Below are 14,280 nucleotides of genomic sequence, written 5' to 3'. Positions count from 1 at the left end.
GGGGTCACAGGGGTCACAGGGGGGTCACAGGGGGGTCACAGGGGTCACACGGGGGCATGGGGGTCACACGGGGGTCACAGGGGGGTCATAAGGGTCACACAGGGGTCATAGGGGTCAGGGGACAGCCCCCAGGGCCACCGTGCCCCCCGAGACGTACCCCAGCTCCGACAGCACCTGGGGAGGGGGCACGGGGGTTATGGGGGGCCACAGGGGGGTCACAGGGGGGTCACAGGGGTTACACGGGGGTCACAGGGGTCATAGGGGTCAGGGGACAGCCCAGGACAGGGGACAGCCCCCAAAGCCACCGTGCCCCCCGAGACGTACCCCAGCTCCGACAGCACCTGGGGAGGGTCACACGGGGTCACAGGGGGTCACACGGGGGTCTCACAGGGGTCACACGGGGGTCACAGGGGTCATAGGGGGGTCACAGGGGTCATAGGGGACAGGGGACAGCCCAGGACAGGGGACAGTCCCCCAGCGCCACAGTGCCCCCCGAAATGTACCCCAGCTCCGACAGCACCTGGGGAGGGGGTCACGGGGTCACGGGGGTTATGGGGGTCACAGGGGGGTCATGGGGGTCACAGGGGTCAGGGGATAGCCCCCAGGGTCACAGTGTCCCCTGAAACGTACCCCAGCTCCGACAGCACCTGGGGAGGGGGCACGGGGGTTATGGGGGTTATGGGGGTCACAGGGGTCACAGGGGTCTCACGGGGGTCTCACGGGGGTCTCACGGGGGGTCACAGGGGTCACAGGGGTCTCACAGGGGTCACACGGGGGTCACAGGGGGGTTACAGGGGTCACACGGGGGTCACACGGGGGTCACAGGGGTCAGGGGACAGCCCAGGACAGGGGACAGCCCCCAGGGTCACTGCGTCCTGGGGCTGTTTTGGGGTGTCCTGGGTCAGTTTTGGGGGTCCCAGGGGCAGTTTTGGGGCTCCGGGTGCAGTTTGGGGGTCCCAGGGGCAGTTTGGGGTCCCAGGGGCAGTTTTGGGGTTCTGGGTGCAGTTTGGAGCATCCCAGGGGCAGTTTTGGGGTGTCCTGGTGCAGTTTTGGGGGTCCCAGGGGCAGTTTTGGGGTCCCAGGGGCAGTTTGGGGCCCCACCTCGAGGCGCTGGTGGTACTCGGGCAGCAGCAGCAGCGACCTGGGGGATGTGGGGTGATCCCAGGGGCTGTTTTTGGGGTTCCAGGGGCAGTTTTGGGGATCCCAGGGCAGTTTTGGGGGGTCCCAGGGGCAGTTTGGGGGTCCCAGGGGCAGTTTTGGGGTCCCAGGGGCAGTTTGGGGTCCCAGGGGCAGTTTTGGGGGTCCCTGGGGCAGTTTTGCGGTGCCCTGGGGCAGTTTTGGGGTGTCCTGGGGCAGTTTTGGGGTCCCAGGGGCAGTTTTGGGGTCCCACCTCGAGGCGCTGGTGGTACTCGGGCAGTAGCAGCAGCGACTTGGGGGATGTGGGGTGATCCCAGGGGCTGTTTTTAGGGGATGTGGGGGGGTCCCAGGGGCAGTTTTTGGGTTCCAGGGGCAGTTTGGGGGTCCCAGGGGCAGTTTCGGGGCGCCCAGGGGCAGTTTTGGGGGTCCCAGGGGCAGTTTTGGGGCGCCCAGGGGCAGTTTTTGTCCCCACCTCGAGGCGCTGGTGGTACTCGGGCAGCAGCAGCAGCAACTTGGGGGATGTGGGGTGACCCCAGGGGCTGTTTTTGGGTGGGGGGGGTGATCCCAGGGGCAGTTTTGGGGTCCCGGGGCAGTTTTGGGGTCCCAGGGGCAGTTTGGGGGTCCCTGGGGCAGTTTTTGGGGGTCCCAGGGCAGTTTTTGTCCCCACCTCGAGGCGCTGGTGGTACTCGGGCAGCAGCAGCAGCGACTTGGGGGATGTGGGGTGATCCCAGGGGCAGTTTTGGGGTCCCAGGGTCAGTTTTGGGGGGTCCTGGGGCAGTTTTGGGGGTCCCAGGGGCAGTTTTGGGGTTCCAGGGAGAGTTTTGGGCAGTCCAGGGGCAGTTTGGGGGGTCCCAGGGGCAGTTTGGGGGGCTCCTGGGGCAGTTTTGGGGTGTCCCTGGGGCAGTTTTGGGGTTCCAGGGGCAGTTTTGGGGGTCCCCGGGTCAGTTTTGGGGTCCCAGGGGCAGTTTTGGCAGGTCCCAGGGGCAGTTTTGGGGTCCCAGGGGCAGTTTTGGGGTCCCAGGGGCAGTTTTGGGGTCCCAGGGGCAGTTTTTGTCCCCACCTCGAGGCGCTGGTGGTACTCGGGCAGCAGCAGCAGTGACTTGGGGGATGTGGGGTGACCCCAGGGTCAGTTTTGGGGTGTCCTGGGGCAGTTTTGGGGTTCTGGGGCAGTTTTGGGGGGTCCTGGGGCAGTTTGGGGGTCCCAGGGGCAGTTTTGGTGTGTCCTGGGGCAGTTTTGGGGTCCCAGGGGCAGTTTTGGGGGTCCCAGGGTCAGTTTTTGTCCCCACCTCGAGGCGCTGGTGGTACTCGGGCAGCAGCAGCAGCGACTTGGGGGATGTGGGGTGATCCCAGGGGCAGTTTTTGGGGGATGTGGGGTGATCCCAGGGTCAGTTTTGGGGGATGTGGGGGGGTTCCAGGGGCAGTTTTGGGGGGTTCTGGGGCAGTTTGGGGGGTCCCAGGGTCAGTTTTGGGGTCCCAGGGGCAGTTTGGGGGTCCCAGGGTCAGTTTTGGGGAGTCCCAGGGGCAGTTTTGGGGTCCCAGGGGCAGTTTTTGTCCCCACCTCGAGGCGCTGGTGGTACTCGGGCAGCAGCAGCAGCGACTGGTCCGACAGTTGGAACTGCAGCTCCTCCAGCTGCTCCAGCAGCTCCTGCCGCGCGGCGAACTGGGCGTACTGGGAGAGGCACGGGCGGGTTTAGGGGGATCCCCAAAACCCCAAAAACCTCAAAACCCACCCCAAAATCCCCTCTGGTACCTGTCGGGCGAAGCGGGGGCTGTGCACGCAGCCGAAGCCGCGCAGCGCCGCGCTCAGCCCGCGCAGCTCCGCCGCCGCCGCCACCGCCGCGGGGTCCCGGCCCGGGGGCACCCCAAAAGCCTCCAGCAGGGGCACGGGGGTCGCGCCCCCCGACAGCCGGGACAGCTCCTGCAGGACCCCCCCGAGACCCCCGCCCGGGGGCGGAGAGCTGCGGGAAAGAGGGGGACCCCAAAATCCATGGGGGGAAGAGAGAAATTAATGGGGGCACCCCAAAATCCATGGGGGGAACAGAGAAATTTATGGGGGGGGACAGAGAAATTCATGGGGGGACAGAGAAATCCATGGGGGGACACAGAAATTTATGGGGGGACATAGAAATTAACGGGGGGACACTGAAATTCATGGGGGGGACACTGAAATTTATGGGGGGACCCCGAAATCCATAGGGGGACATAGAAATTAATGGGGGGACCCCAAAATCCATGAGGGGGACATAGAAATTAATGGGGGGACACTGAAATCCATGGGGGGGACACTGAAATTAATGGGGGGGACAGAGAAATTCATGGGGGGACACTGAAATTTATGGGGGGACACTGAAATTAATGGGGGGGGCACCTAAATTCATGGGGGGACACTGAAATTTATGGGGGGACCCCAAAATCCATGGGGGGGACAGAGAAATCCGTGGGGGGACAATGAAATTTATGGGGGGACACTGAAATTAATGGGGGGGCACTGAAATTCATGGGGGGGACAGAGAAATTCATGGGGGGACCCCAAAATCCATGGGGGGAACAGAGAAATTAATGGGGGGACCCCAAAATCCATGGGGGGGGACAGAGAAATTCATGGGGGGACACAGAAATTTATGGGGGGACATAGAAATTAATGGGGGGACACTGAAATTCATGGGGGGGACACTGAAATTTATGGGGGGACCCCGAAATCCATAGGGGGACATAGAAATTAATGGGGGGACCCCAAAATCCATGAGGGGGACATAGAAATTAATGGGGGGACACTGAAATCCATGGGGGGGACACTGAAATTAATGGGGGGGACAGAGAAATTCATGGGGGGACACTGAAATTTATGGGGGGACACTGAAATTAATGGGGGGGGCACCTAAATTCATGGGGGGACACTGAAATTTATGGGGGGACCCCAAAATCCATGGGGGGGACAGAGAAATCCGTGGGGGGACAATGAAATTTATGGGGGGACACTGAAATTAATGGGGGGGCACTGAAATTCATGGGGGGGACAGAGAAATTCATGGGGGGACCCCAAAATCCATGGGGGGAACAGAGAAATTAATGGGGGGACCCCAAAATCCATGGGGGGGGACAGAGAAATTCATGGGGGGACACAGAAATTTATGGGGGGACATAGAAATTAATGGGGGGACACTGAAATTCATGGGGGGGACACTGAAATTTATGGGGGGACCCCGAAATCCATAGGGGGACATAGAAATTAATGGGGGGACCCCAAAATCCATGAGGGGGACATAGAAATTAATGGGGGGACACTGAAATCCATGGGGGGGACACTGAAATTAATGGGGGGGACAGAGAAATTCATGGGGGGACACAGAAATTTATGGGGGGACACTGAAATTAATGGGGGGGGCACCTAAATTCATGGGGGGACACTGAAATTTATGGGGGGACCCCAAAATCCATGGGGGGGACAGAGAAATCCGTGGGGGGACAATGAAATTTATGGGGGGACAGAGAAATTAATGGGGGGACCCCAAAATCCATGAGGGGACAGAGAAATTCATGGGGGGGACAGAGAAATTCATGGGGGGGACAGAGAAATTCATGGGGGGGACAGAGAAATCCATGAGGGGACAGAGAAATCCATGGGGGGACAGAGAAATTCATGGGGGGGACAGAGAAATTCATGGGGGGGACAGAGAAATTCATGGGGGGGACAGAGAAATTCATGGGGGGGACAGAGAAATCCATGGGGGGACAGAGAAATTCATGGGGGGACAGAGAAATTCATGGGGGGACAGAGAAATTCCCTCCCCACCGCCCAAATTTTCCCCCCAGGACCCCAATTTCCCCCACCCAAGACCCCAAATCCCCATCAAGACCCCAATTTCCCCCTAGGACCCCAATTTCCCCCTAGGACCCCAAATTTCCCCCCCAGGACCCCAAATCCTCCCTCAGAACCCCAATTTCTCCCCCCAGGACCCCAATTTCCACCCCCAGAACCCCAAATCTCCCCCCCAGGACCCCAAATTTCCCCCCCAGGACCCCAATTTCCCCCCCAGGACCCCCGTACCGGGGCCGGGGTCCCCTCGGGGGGCGCAGCTCCTGCAGCAGAATCTCGGGGTTCACCCGCAGGGTCTTGGCCGTGACCCCCACGATGTCCTCGGGGCGCAGCTGCTCCAGGCAGTGCCCGGGGGGGCCTGGGGGGGACCCCAAAACCTTCAGGGACCCCCAAAAAACCACTGGAAGGACCCTCAGGTGCCCGAGGAGGGACCTGGTGACCCCCAAATCTGTCAGGGTCACCCCCTAAAGTGAATCAGCAATCCCAAATCACTCTTAGGGACCCCAAGACCCCCCCCAAAATGGACTCAGGTACTCGTGGACCCCCCCAAAATCCCCAGAGACCCCCTTAAACCCCCCCAAAATCCACATAGACAACCTTAAACCCCCCCAAAATCCCCAGGGACCCCCTTAAACCCCCACAAAATCACAAGAGACCCCCTTAAACCCCCCCAAAATCTTGAGAAACCCCCTTAAACCCACCCAAAATCCACATAGACCCCCCTTAAACCCACCCAAAATATGCAGAGACCCCCTTAAACCCACCCAAAATATGCAGAGACCCCCTTAAACCCCCACAAAATCACGAGACCCCCTTAAACCCACCCAAAATATGCAGAGACCCCATTAAACCCACCCAAAATATGCAGAGACCCCCTTAAACCCCCACAAAATCACAAGAGACCCCCTTAAACCCACCCAAAATATGCAGAGACCCCCTTAAACCCCCCAAAATATGCAGAGACCCCCTTAAACCCCCCAAAATATGCAGAGACCCCCTTAAACCTCCCCAAAATCCCCAGAGACCCCCTTAAACCCACCCAAAATATGCAGAGACCCCCTTAAACCCACCCAAAATCACAAGAGACCCCCTTAAACCCACCCAAAATATGCAGAGACCCCCTTAAACCCACCCAAAATCCCCAGAGACCCCCTTAAACCCCCCCAAAATCTCCAGAGACCCCCTTAAACCCCTCCAAAATCACAAGACACCCTTAAACCCACCCAAAATATGCAGAGACCCCCTTAAACCCCTCCAAAATCCACATAGACCCCCTTAAACCCCCCCAAAATATGCAGAGACCCCCTTAAAACCCACCAAAATTTCCAGAGTCCCCCTTAAACCTCCCCAAAATCCCCATAGACCCCCTTAAACCCACCCAAAATATGCAGAGACCCCCTTAAACCCACCCAAAATCACAAGAGACCCCCTTAAACCCCCCCAAAATATGCAGAGACCCCCTTAAACCCCCCAAAATCACAAGAGACCCCCTTAAACCCACCCAAAATATGCAGAGACCCCCTTAAACCTCCCCAAAATCCACGTAGACCCCCTTAAACCCCACAAAAATATGCAGAGACCCCCTTAAACGCCCCCAAAATCCACATAGACAACCTTAAACCCACCCAAAATCACAAGAGACCCCCTTAAACCCCACCAAAATCACGAGAGACCCCCTTAAACCCACCCAAAATCTCCAGAGACCCCCTTAAACCCCCCCAAAATATGCAGAGACCCCCTTAAACCCACCCAAAATCTCCAGAGACCCCCTTGAACCCCCCCAAAATATGCAGAGACCCCCTTAAACCCACCCAAAATATGCAGAGACAACCTTAAACCCCCCCAAAATATGCAGAGACCCCCTTAAACCCACCCAAAATCACAAGAGACCCCCTTAAACCCCACAAAAATATGCAGAGACCCCCTTAAACCCCCCCAAAATCCCCAGAGACCCCCTTAAACCCCCCAAAATCTCCAGAGACCCCCTTAAACCCTCCCAAAATATGCAGAGACCCCCTTAAACCCCCACAAAATCACAAGAGACCCCCTTAAACCCCCCAAAATCACGAGAGACCCCCTTAAACCCACCCAAAATATGCAGAGACCCCCTTAAACCCCCCAAAATCATAAGAGACCCCCTTAAACAGCCACAAAATCCCCAGAGACCCCCTTAAACCCCCCCAAAATCCACATAGACCCCCTTAAACCCCACCAAAATCTCCAGAGACCCCCTTAAACCCACCCAAAATCACAAGAGACCCCCTTAAACCCCTCTAAAATCCCCATAGACCCCCTTAAACCCACCCAAAATCACAAGAGACCCCCTTAAACACCCACAAAATCCCCAGAGACCCCCTTAAACCCCCCAAAATCACAAGAGACCCCCTTAAACCCACCCAAAATCCCCATAGACCCCCTTAAACCCCCCAAAATCCATCCTGGGGATCCCTAAACCCCCTCCCAGAGGGTCCCAAACATCGGGAGCCCCCTCCCCATTTTTGGGGCGCAGACCCTCGGGCAGGAAGAGGCGGGTGAGCAGCAGGTCCTCGGGGTAGGGCACGTCCGGGGGGGGCTCAGGGGGGGCTCCCCCATCCTCGGGGGGCTTCTCGCTCAGCACCAGCGTGGTGAAGGTGCGGCCGGAGCCCCCGGAGCTCACCTGGAATTTGGGGGGGTTTGGGGGGAGTTTGGGGGAAGTTTTGGGGTGTTTTGGGGGCAGTTTGGGGGGTTCTGGGGGGGTTTGGGGGGGTTAGGGGAGGAGAATTTGGGGAGTTTTGGGGGGTTCTGGGGGGGTTTAGGGGGGTTCTGGGGGGGTTTGGGGGAATTTTGGGGGGAGTTTTGGGGGTGTTTGGGGGGTTCTGGGGGGAGTTTGGGGGGTTCTGGGGGAAGTTTGGGGGGAGTTTGGGGAATTTTGGGGGGTTTTGGGGGAGTTTGGGGTGTTCTGGGGGGGTTTGGGGGCAGTTTGGGGGGGTTTGGGGGAGTTTGGGGGGGGTTTGGGGGCAGTTTGGGGGAGTTTGGGGTGTTCTGGGGGGGTTGGGGGGAGTTTGGGGGGTTCTGGGGGGGGTTTGGGGAGTTCTGGGAGGGTTTGGGGGGAGTTTTGGGGGTTTTGGGGAAGTTTGGGGGGTCAGGGGAGGGAAACTGGGGGGTTATGGGGGAGATTGGGGGGTTTTGGGGGTGTTTGGGGGGTTCTGGGGGGAGTTTGGGGGGTCATGGGGAGGGGAATTGGGGGGTTATGGGGGAGCTTGGGGGGTGTTTTGGGGTGTTTGGGGGTACCTGCAGCACCAGCCCCAGCGCGTTGCGGTGTTTTGGGGGGTGTTTTGGGGGTGTTTTGGGGTGTTTTGGGGATATATTGGGGTGTTTTGGGGTGTTTTGGGGTTTCAGGGTACCTGCAGCACCAGCCCCAGCGCGTTGCGGTGATTTGGGAGGTTATTTTGGGGTGTTTTGGGGGTGTTTTGGGGTGTTTGGGGGTGTTTGGGGGGTTTGGGGTACCTGCAGCACCAGCCCCAGCGCGTTGCGGTGATTTGGGGGTTTTTGGGGGGTGTTTTGGGGGTGTTTTGGGGTGTTTTGGGGTGTTTTGGGGTGTTTGGGGTACCTGCAGCACCAGCCCCAGCGCGTTGCGGTGATTTGGGAGGTTATTTTGGGGTGTTTTGGGGTGTTTTGGGGTGTTTTGGGGTTTGGGGTACCTGCAGCACCAGCCCCAGCGCGTTGCGGTGATTTGGGGATATTTTGGGGTGTTTTGGGGTGTTTTGGGGTGTTTTGGGGTGTTTTGGGGTGTTTGGGGTACCTGCAGCACCAGCCCCAGCGCGTTGCGGTGATTTGGGAGGATGTTTTGGGGGTGTTTTGGGGATATTTTGGGGTGTTTTGGGGTTTCAGGGTACCTGCAGCACCAGCCCCAGCGCGCTGCGGTGATTTGGGGGGTGTTTTGGGGTGTTTTGGGGTGTTTTGGGGGGTGTTTTGGGGGGTGTTTGGGGGGTGTTTTGGGGGGTGTTTTGGGGGTGTTTTGGGGGGTGTTTTGGGGGTGTTTTGGGAGGTTGTTTTGGGGATATTTTGGGGGTGTTTTGGGGTGTTTTGGGGTTCGGGGTACCTGCAGCACCAGCCCCAGCACGTTGCGGTGTTTTGGGGGGTGTTTTGGGGTGTTTTGGGGTGTTTTGGGGGGTGTTTTGGGAGGTTGCTTTGAGGGTGTTTTGGGGGTGTTTTGGGGATATTTTGGGGTGTTTTGGGGATATTTTGGGGTGTTTTGGGGATATTTTGGGGTGTTTGGGTACCTGCAGCACCAGCCCCAGCGCGTTGCGGTGATTTGGGAGGTTATTTTGGGGTGTTTTGGGGGTGTTTTGGGAGGTTATTTTGGAGGGTGTTTTGGGGGTTTTGGGGGGTGTTTTGGGGGTGTTTTGGGGGTGTTTTGGGGATATTTTGGGGTGTTTTGGGGTATTTTGGGTACCTGCAGCACCAGCCCCAGCGCGTTGTGGTGATTTGGGGGGGTGTTTTGGGGTGTTTTGGGGCTGTTTTGGGGTATTTTGGGGTGTTTGGGTACCTGCAGCACCAGCCCCAGCGCGTTGCAGTGTTTTGGGGGTGTTTTGGGGTGTTTTGGGGTGTTTTGGGGGGTTTGGGGTACCTGCAGCACCAGCCCCAGCGCGTTGCGGTGTTTTGGGAGGTTGTTTTGGGGATATTTTGGGGGTGTTTGGGGTGTTTGGGGTACCTGCAGCACCAGCCCCAGCGCGTTGCGGTGATTTGGGAGGTTATTTTGGGGATATTTTGGGGTGTTTGGGTACCTGCAGCACCAGCCCCAGCGCGTTGCGGTGTCTCGCCGTGCACACCACCACCACCCGGCCCGGTGCCAGCACCCGCTGCCCCCCCGGCTGCGCCAGGCACCGCTGCGGACCCCCGACCCCGTCAGGGGCACTGGGACCCCCAAATGTCCCCTGTTCCCCCCAGTGTCCCCTGTCCCCCCCAGGTGTCCCTGTCCCCCCCCAAAATGTCCCCTGTTCCCCCCAAATGTCCCCCCTAAATGTCCCCTGTTCCCCCCCAGTGTCCCCTGTCCCCCTCAGGTGTCCCCCACAGGTGTCCCTGTCCCCCCCAAAATGTCCCCTGTCCCCCCACAAATGTCCCTGTCCCCCCCCAAAATGTCCCCTGTCCTGCCCCAAATGTCCCCTGTTCCCCCCAAATGTCCCCTGTTCCCCCAGTGTCCCTGTCCCCCCCCAGATGCCTCCCAGGTGTCCCCCCAAATGTCCCCGTCCCCCAAAATGTCCCCATCCCCCCCCAGGTGTCCCGGTGCCCCCCAAAATGTCCCCGTGCCCCCCAGGTGTCCCCCAGGTGCCCCCCAGGTGTCCCCCCAAATGTCCCCGTGCCCCAAAAATGTCCCCATCCCCCCAAAAATGTCCCCGTGCCCCCCAAAACGTCCCCATCCCCCACAGGTGTCTCCTGTCCCCCCCCAGGTGTCCCTGTCCCCCAAAAATGTCTCCTGTCCCCCCCAGTGTCCCTGTCCCCCCCCAAAATGTCCCCTGTCCCCCCACAAATGTCCCCTGTCCCCCACAAATGTCCCATGTCCCCCCAGTGTCCCCTGTCCCCCCAGGTGTCCCCTGTTCCCCCAAAATGTCCCCATCCCCCACAGGTGTCCCTGTCCCCCCCAAATGTCCCCTGTCCCCCTCAGGTGTCCCCCCAGGTGGCCCCGTCCCCCCCAAATGTCCCCTGTCCCCCCCCAAATGTCCCCTGTCCCCCCAAATGTCCCCTGTCCCCCACAAATGTCCCCTGTCCCCCCCAAATGTCCCCTGTCCCCCCAAATGTCCCCTGTCCCCCCCAAAATGTCCCCGTCCCCCCAAAAATGTCCCTGTCCCCCCCAAAATGTCCCCATCCCCCCAAAAATGTCCCCTGTCCCCCCACAAATGTCCCCTGTCCCCCCCAAATGTCCCATGTCCCCCCCAGTGTCCCCTGTTCCACCACAAATGTCCCTGTCCCCCCACAAATGTCCCCTGTCCCCCCCCAGATGTCCCCTGTTCCCCCCCCAAAATGTCCCGTGTTCCCCCCCAGGTGTCCCTGTCCCCCCCCAAAATGTCCCTGTCCCCCTCAGGTGTCCCCGTCCCTCCCAGGTGTCCGTGTCCCCTGTTCCCCCAAATGTCCCATGTCCCCCCACAAATGTCCCCTGTTCCCCCCAAATGTCCCCTGTCCCCCCAAAATGTCCCTGTTCCCCACAAATGTCCCCTGTTCCCCCACCAGTGTCCCCTGTTCCCCCCAGTGTCCGCTGTCCCCCACAAATGTCCCCTGTTCCCCCCCAGTGTCCCCTGTCCCCCTCAGGTATCCCTGTTCCACCACAAATGTCCCCTGTCCCCCACAAATGTCCCCTGTTCCCCACAAATGACCCATGTCCCCCCACAAATGTCCCCTGTCCCCCACAGGTGTCCCCGTCCCCCCAAAATGTCCCCATCCCCCCAAAATGTCCTCATCCCCCCCAGGTGTCCCTGTCCCCCTCAGGTGTCCCCCACAGGTGTCCCCGTGCCCCCCAGGTGTCCTGGTGCCCCCCAAAATGTCCCCGTGCCCCCCAGGTGTCCCTGTCCTCCCCAGGTGTCCCTGTCCCCCCCAAAATGTCCCCATCCCCCCAAAATGTCCTCATCCCCCCCAGGTGTCTCCTGTCCCCCCCCAGGTGTCACCCACAGGTGTCCCCGTCCCCCCCCAGGTGTCCCCGTGCCCCCAAAATGTCCCCTGTCCCCCCAAATGTCCCCTGTCCCCCCCAGTGTCCCCTGTTCCCCCCAAATGTCCCCTGTCCCCCACAAATGTCCCCTGTCCCCCCCAGTGTCCCCTGTCCCCCCCCAAAAAGTCCCCTGTTCCCCACCGTGTCCCCGTCCCCCCAAAATGTCCCTGTCCCCCCAAAAATGTCCCCATCCCCCCCAGGTGTCCCTGTCCCCCTCAGGTGTCCCCCACAGGTGGCCCCGTCCCCCCCAAATGTCCCCTGTCCCCCCCAAATGTCCCCTGTTCTCCCCAAATAACCCATGTCCCCCCCAGTGTCCCCTGTCCCCCCCAGGTGTCCCCCCCAGGTGTCCCCCACAGGTGTCCCTGTCCCCCCCCAAATGTCCCCATCCCCCCAAAAATGTCCCTGTCCTCCCCAGGTGTCCCTGTCCCCCCCCCAGGTGTCCCTGTCCCCCCCAAGTATCCCCGTGCCCCCCCAGGTGTCCCCATGCCCCCCAGGTGTCCCCCTCAGGTGTCCCCCACAGGTGTCCCTGTCCCCCCAAAATGTCCCCGTGCCCCCCAAATGTCCCCATGCCCCCCAAAATGTCCCCGTGCCCCCAAACGTCCCCGTGCCCCCCAAAGTCCCCGTGCCCCCCGCCCCACCTGCAGCACGGCGCGGGCGCGGCGCAGCGCCACCACGGCCTGGTGGTACTGGGGCAGGTCCCCGGTGTCCCCTCCGGTGTCCCCAGTGTCCCCTCCGGTGTCCCCCGCTGTCCCCTCGGGGTCCCCCAGCGCCGCCAGCGCCTCCCTCAGGGCGGCCACGCGACGTGTCTGCGCCTGGGGGGACGGGGGGTCTCATCCCAGTGCTCCCAGTTCATACTGGGACAGCCCAGTGTCCTTACTGGGGTGTCCCAGTGCTCCCAGTTCATACTGGGACAGCCCAGTGTCCTTACTGGGGTGTCCCAGTGCTCCCAGTTCATACTGGGAGCTCCCCAGTGTCCTTACTGGGGTGTCCCAGTGCTCCCAGTGCCCCCCAGTCCATCTCAGTCTGCTCCCAGCCCATCCCAGTCCATCCCAGTCCTCTCCCAGCACCCCCCAGTCCATCCCAGTCTGCTCCCAGTGCCCCCCAGTCCATCCCAGTGCCCCCCAGTCTGCTCCCAGTGCCCCCCAGTCCATCCCAGTCTGCTCCCAGTGCCCCCCAGTCCATCCCAGTGCCCCCCAGTCTGCTCCCAGTGCCCTCCAGTCCATCCCAGTGCCCTCCAGTCTGCTCCCAGTCCATCCCAGTCTGCTCCCAGTTCATCCCAGTCTGCTCCCAGTGCCCCCCCGTCCATCCTGGGGTGCTCCCAGTTCCCCCCAGTCCATCCCAGTCTGCTCCCAGTGCCCTCCAGTCTGCTCCCAGTCTGTCCCAGTCTGCTCCCAGTGCCCCCCAGTCTGCTCCCAGTCCCTCCCAGTCCATCCCAGTGCCCTCCAGTCTGCTCCCAGTCCCTCCCAGTCCATCCCAGTGCCCTCCAGTCTGCTCCCAGTCCATCCCAGTCTGCTCCCAGTGCCCTCCAGTCCATCCCAGTCTGCTCCCAGCCCATCCCAGTCCTCTCCCAGCGCCCCCCAGTCCATCCCAGTCTGCTCCCAGCCCATCCCAGCCCATCCCAGTCCTCTCCCAGCGCCCCCCAGTCCATCCCAGTCTGCTCCCAGTTCCTCCCAGTCCATCCTAGTGTCCCCCAGTCTGCTCCCAGTGCCCCCCAGTCCATCCCAGTCTGCTCCCAGTGCCCCCCAGTCCATCCCAGTGCCCCCCAGTCTGCTCCCAGTCCATCCCAGTCTGCTCCCAGTTCCCCCCAGTCCCTCCCAGTCTGTCCCAGTCCCTCCCAGTGCCCCCCAGTCCCTCCCAGTGCCCCCCAGTCCCTCCCAGTCCCTCCCAGTGCCCCCCAGTCCCTCCCAGTGCCCCCCAGTCCCTCCCAGTCTGCTCCCAGTGCCCCCCAGTCCCTCCCAGTCCCCTCCCAGTCCCCCCCAGCAGCCAGGCTCACGGTGGCGTCGCGGCGCAGCGGGAACTCGGCGAAGCTGCGGCGCATCAGGTCGTGCGGGCGCAGGGCGGGGGCGCGCAGCAGCAGCAGGATCATGGGGTACGTCAGGCGGAACCGCGACTGCAGCGGCGACGGGCGGCCCTGGGGGGACACGGCGGTGCCACGGCGGTGACATGGCGATCACACACGGAGGTGACATGGCGGTGACACGGTGACACGAGTGGGGACACGGCGGTGCCACGGCGGTGCCATGGCAATCACACACGGAGGTGACATGGTGACACGGTGACACGAGTGGGGACATGGTGGTGACATGGCAATCACACACGGAGGTGACATGGTGACACGGTGACACGAGTGGGGACATGGCGGTGACATGGCGGTGACATGGCAATCACACACGGAGGTGACATGGCAGCGGCATGGCAGTCAAGTGGCAATGACATGGCGGTGACACGGTGACACGAGTGGGGACACGGCGGTGACATGGCGGTGACACACGGGTGGCGACATGGCGGTGACACACGGGTGGCGACATGGCGCCGATACACGAGTGGTGACACACAGGTCAGGGACATGGCGGTGGCATGGCGGTGACATGGCAATCACACACGGAGGTGACATGGCAGCGGCATGGCAGTCAAGTGGCAATGACAT

The 14,280-nt window shown here is 61.1% G+C and overlaps 1 protein-coding gene across 1 annotated transcript in view; it reads right to left on the bottom strand.

The window, feature by feature from the left end:
• The window catches only part of SKIC2 (SKI2 subunit of superkiller complex), a 46,608-nt gene that overhangs the window by 5,487 nt on the left and 26,841 nt on the right, over positions 1 to 14,280 (bottom strand). Inside the window, 7 exon segments of the mRNA XM_072921038.1 lie at positions 2,696 to 2,806; positions 2,888 to 3,095; positions 5,186 to 5,312; positions 7,466 to 7,610; positions 9,721 to 9,822; positions 12,272 to 12,445; positions 13,627 to 13,764. Of these exon segments, the coding sequence (XP_072777139.1) occupies positions 2,696 to 2,806; positions 2,888 to 3,095; positions 5,186 to 5,312; positions 7,466 to 7,610; positions 9,721 to 9,822; positions 12,272 to 12,445; positions 13,627 to 13,764 (1,005 nt within the window).

This window comes from Taeniopygia guttata, chromosome 35 (genome assembly GCF_048771995.1).
Source record: "Taeniopygia guttata chromosome 35, bTaeGut7.mat, whole genome shotgun sequence".
Taxonomy (NCBI): Eukaryota; Metazoa; Chordata; class Aves; order Passeriformes; family Estrildidae; genus Taeniopygia; species Taeniopygia guttata.
The sequence above is the reverse complement of the archived record's forward strand: the minus strand, read 5'-3'. Positions and strand labels throughout refer to the sequence as shown.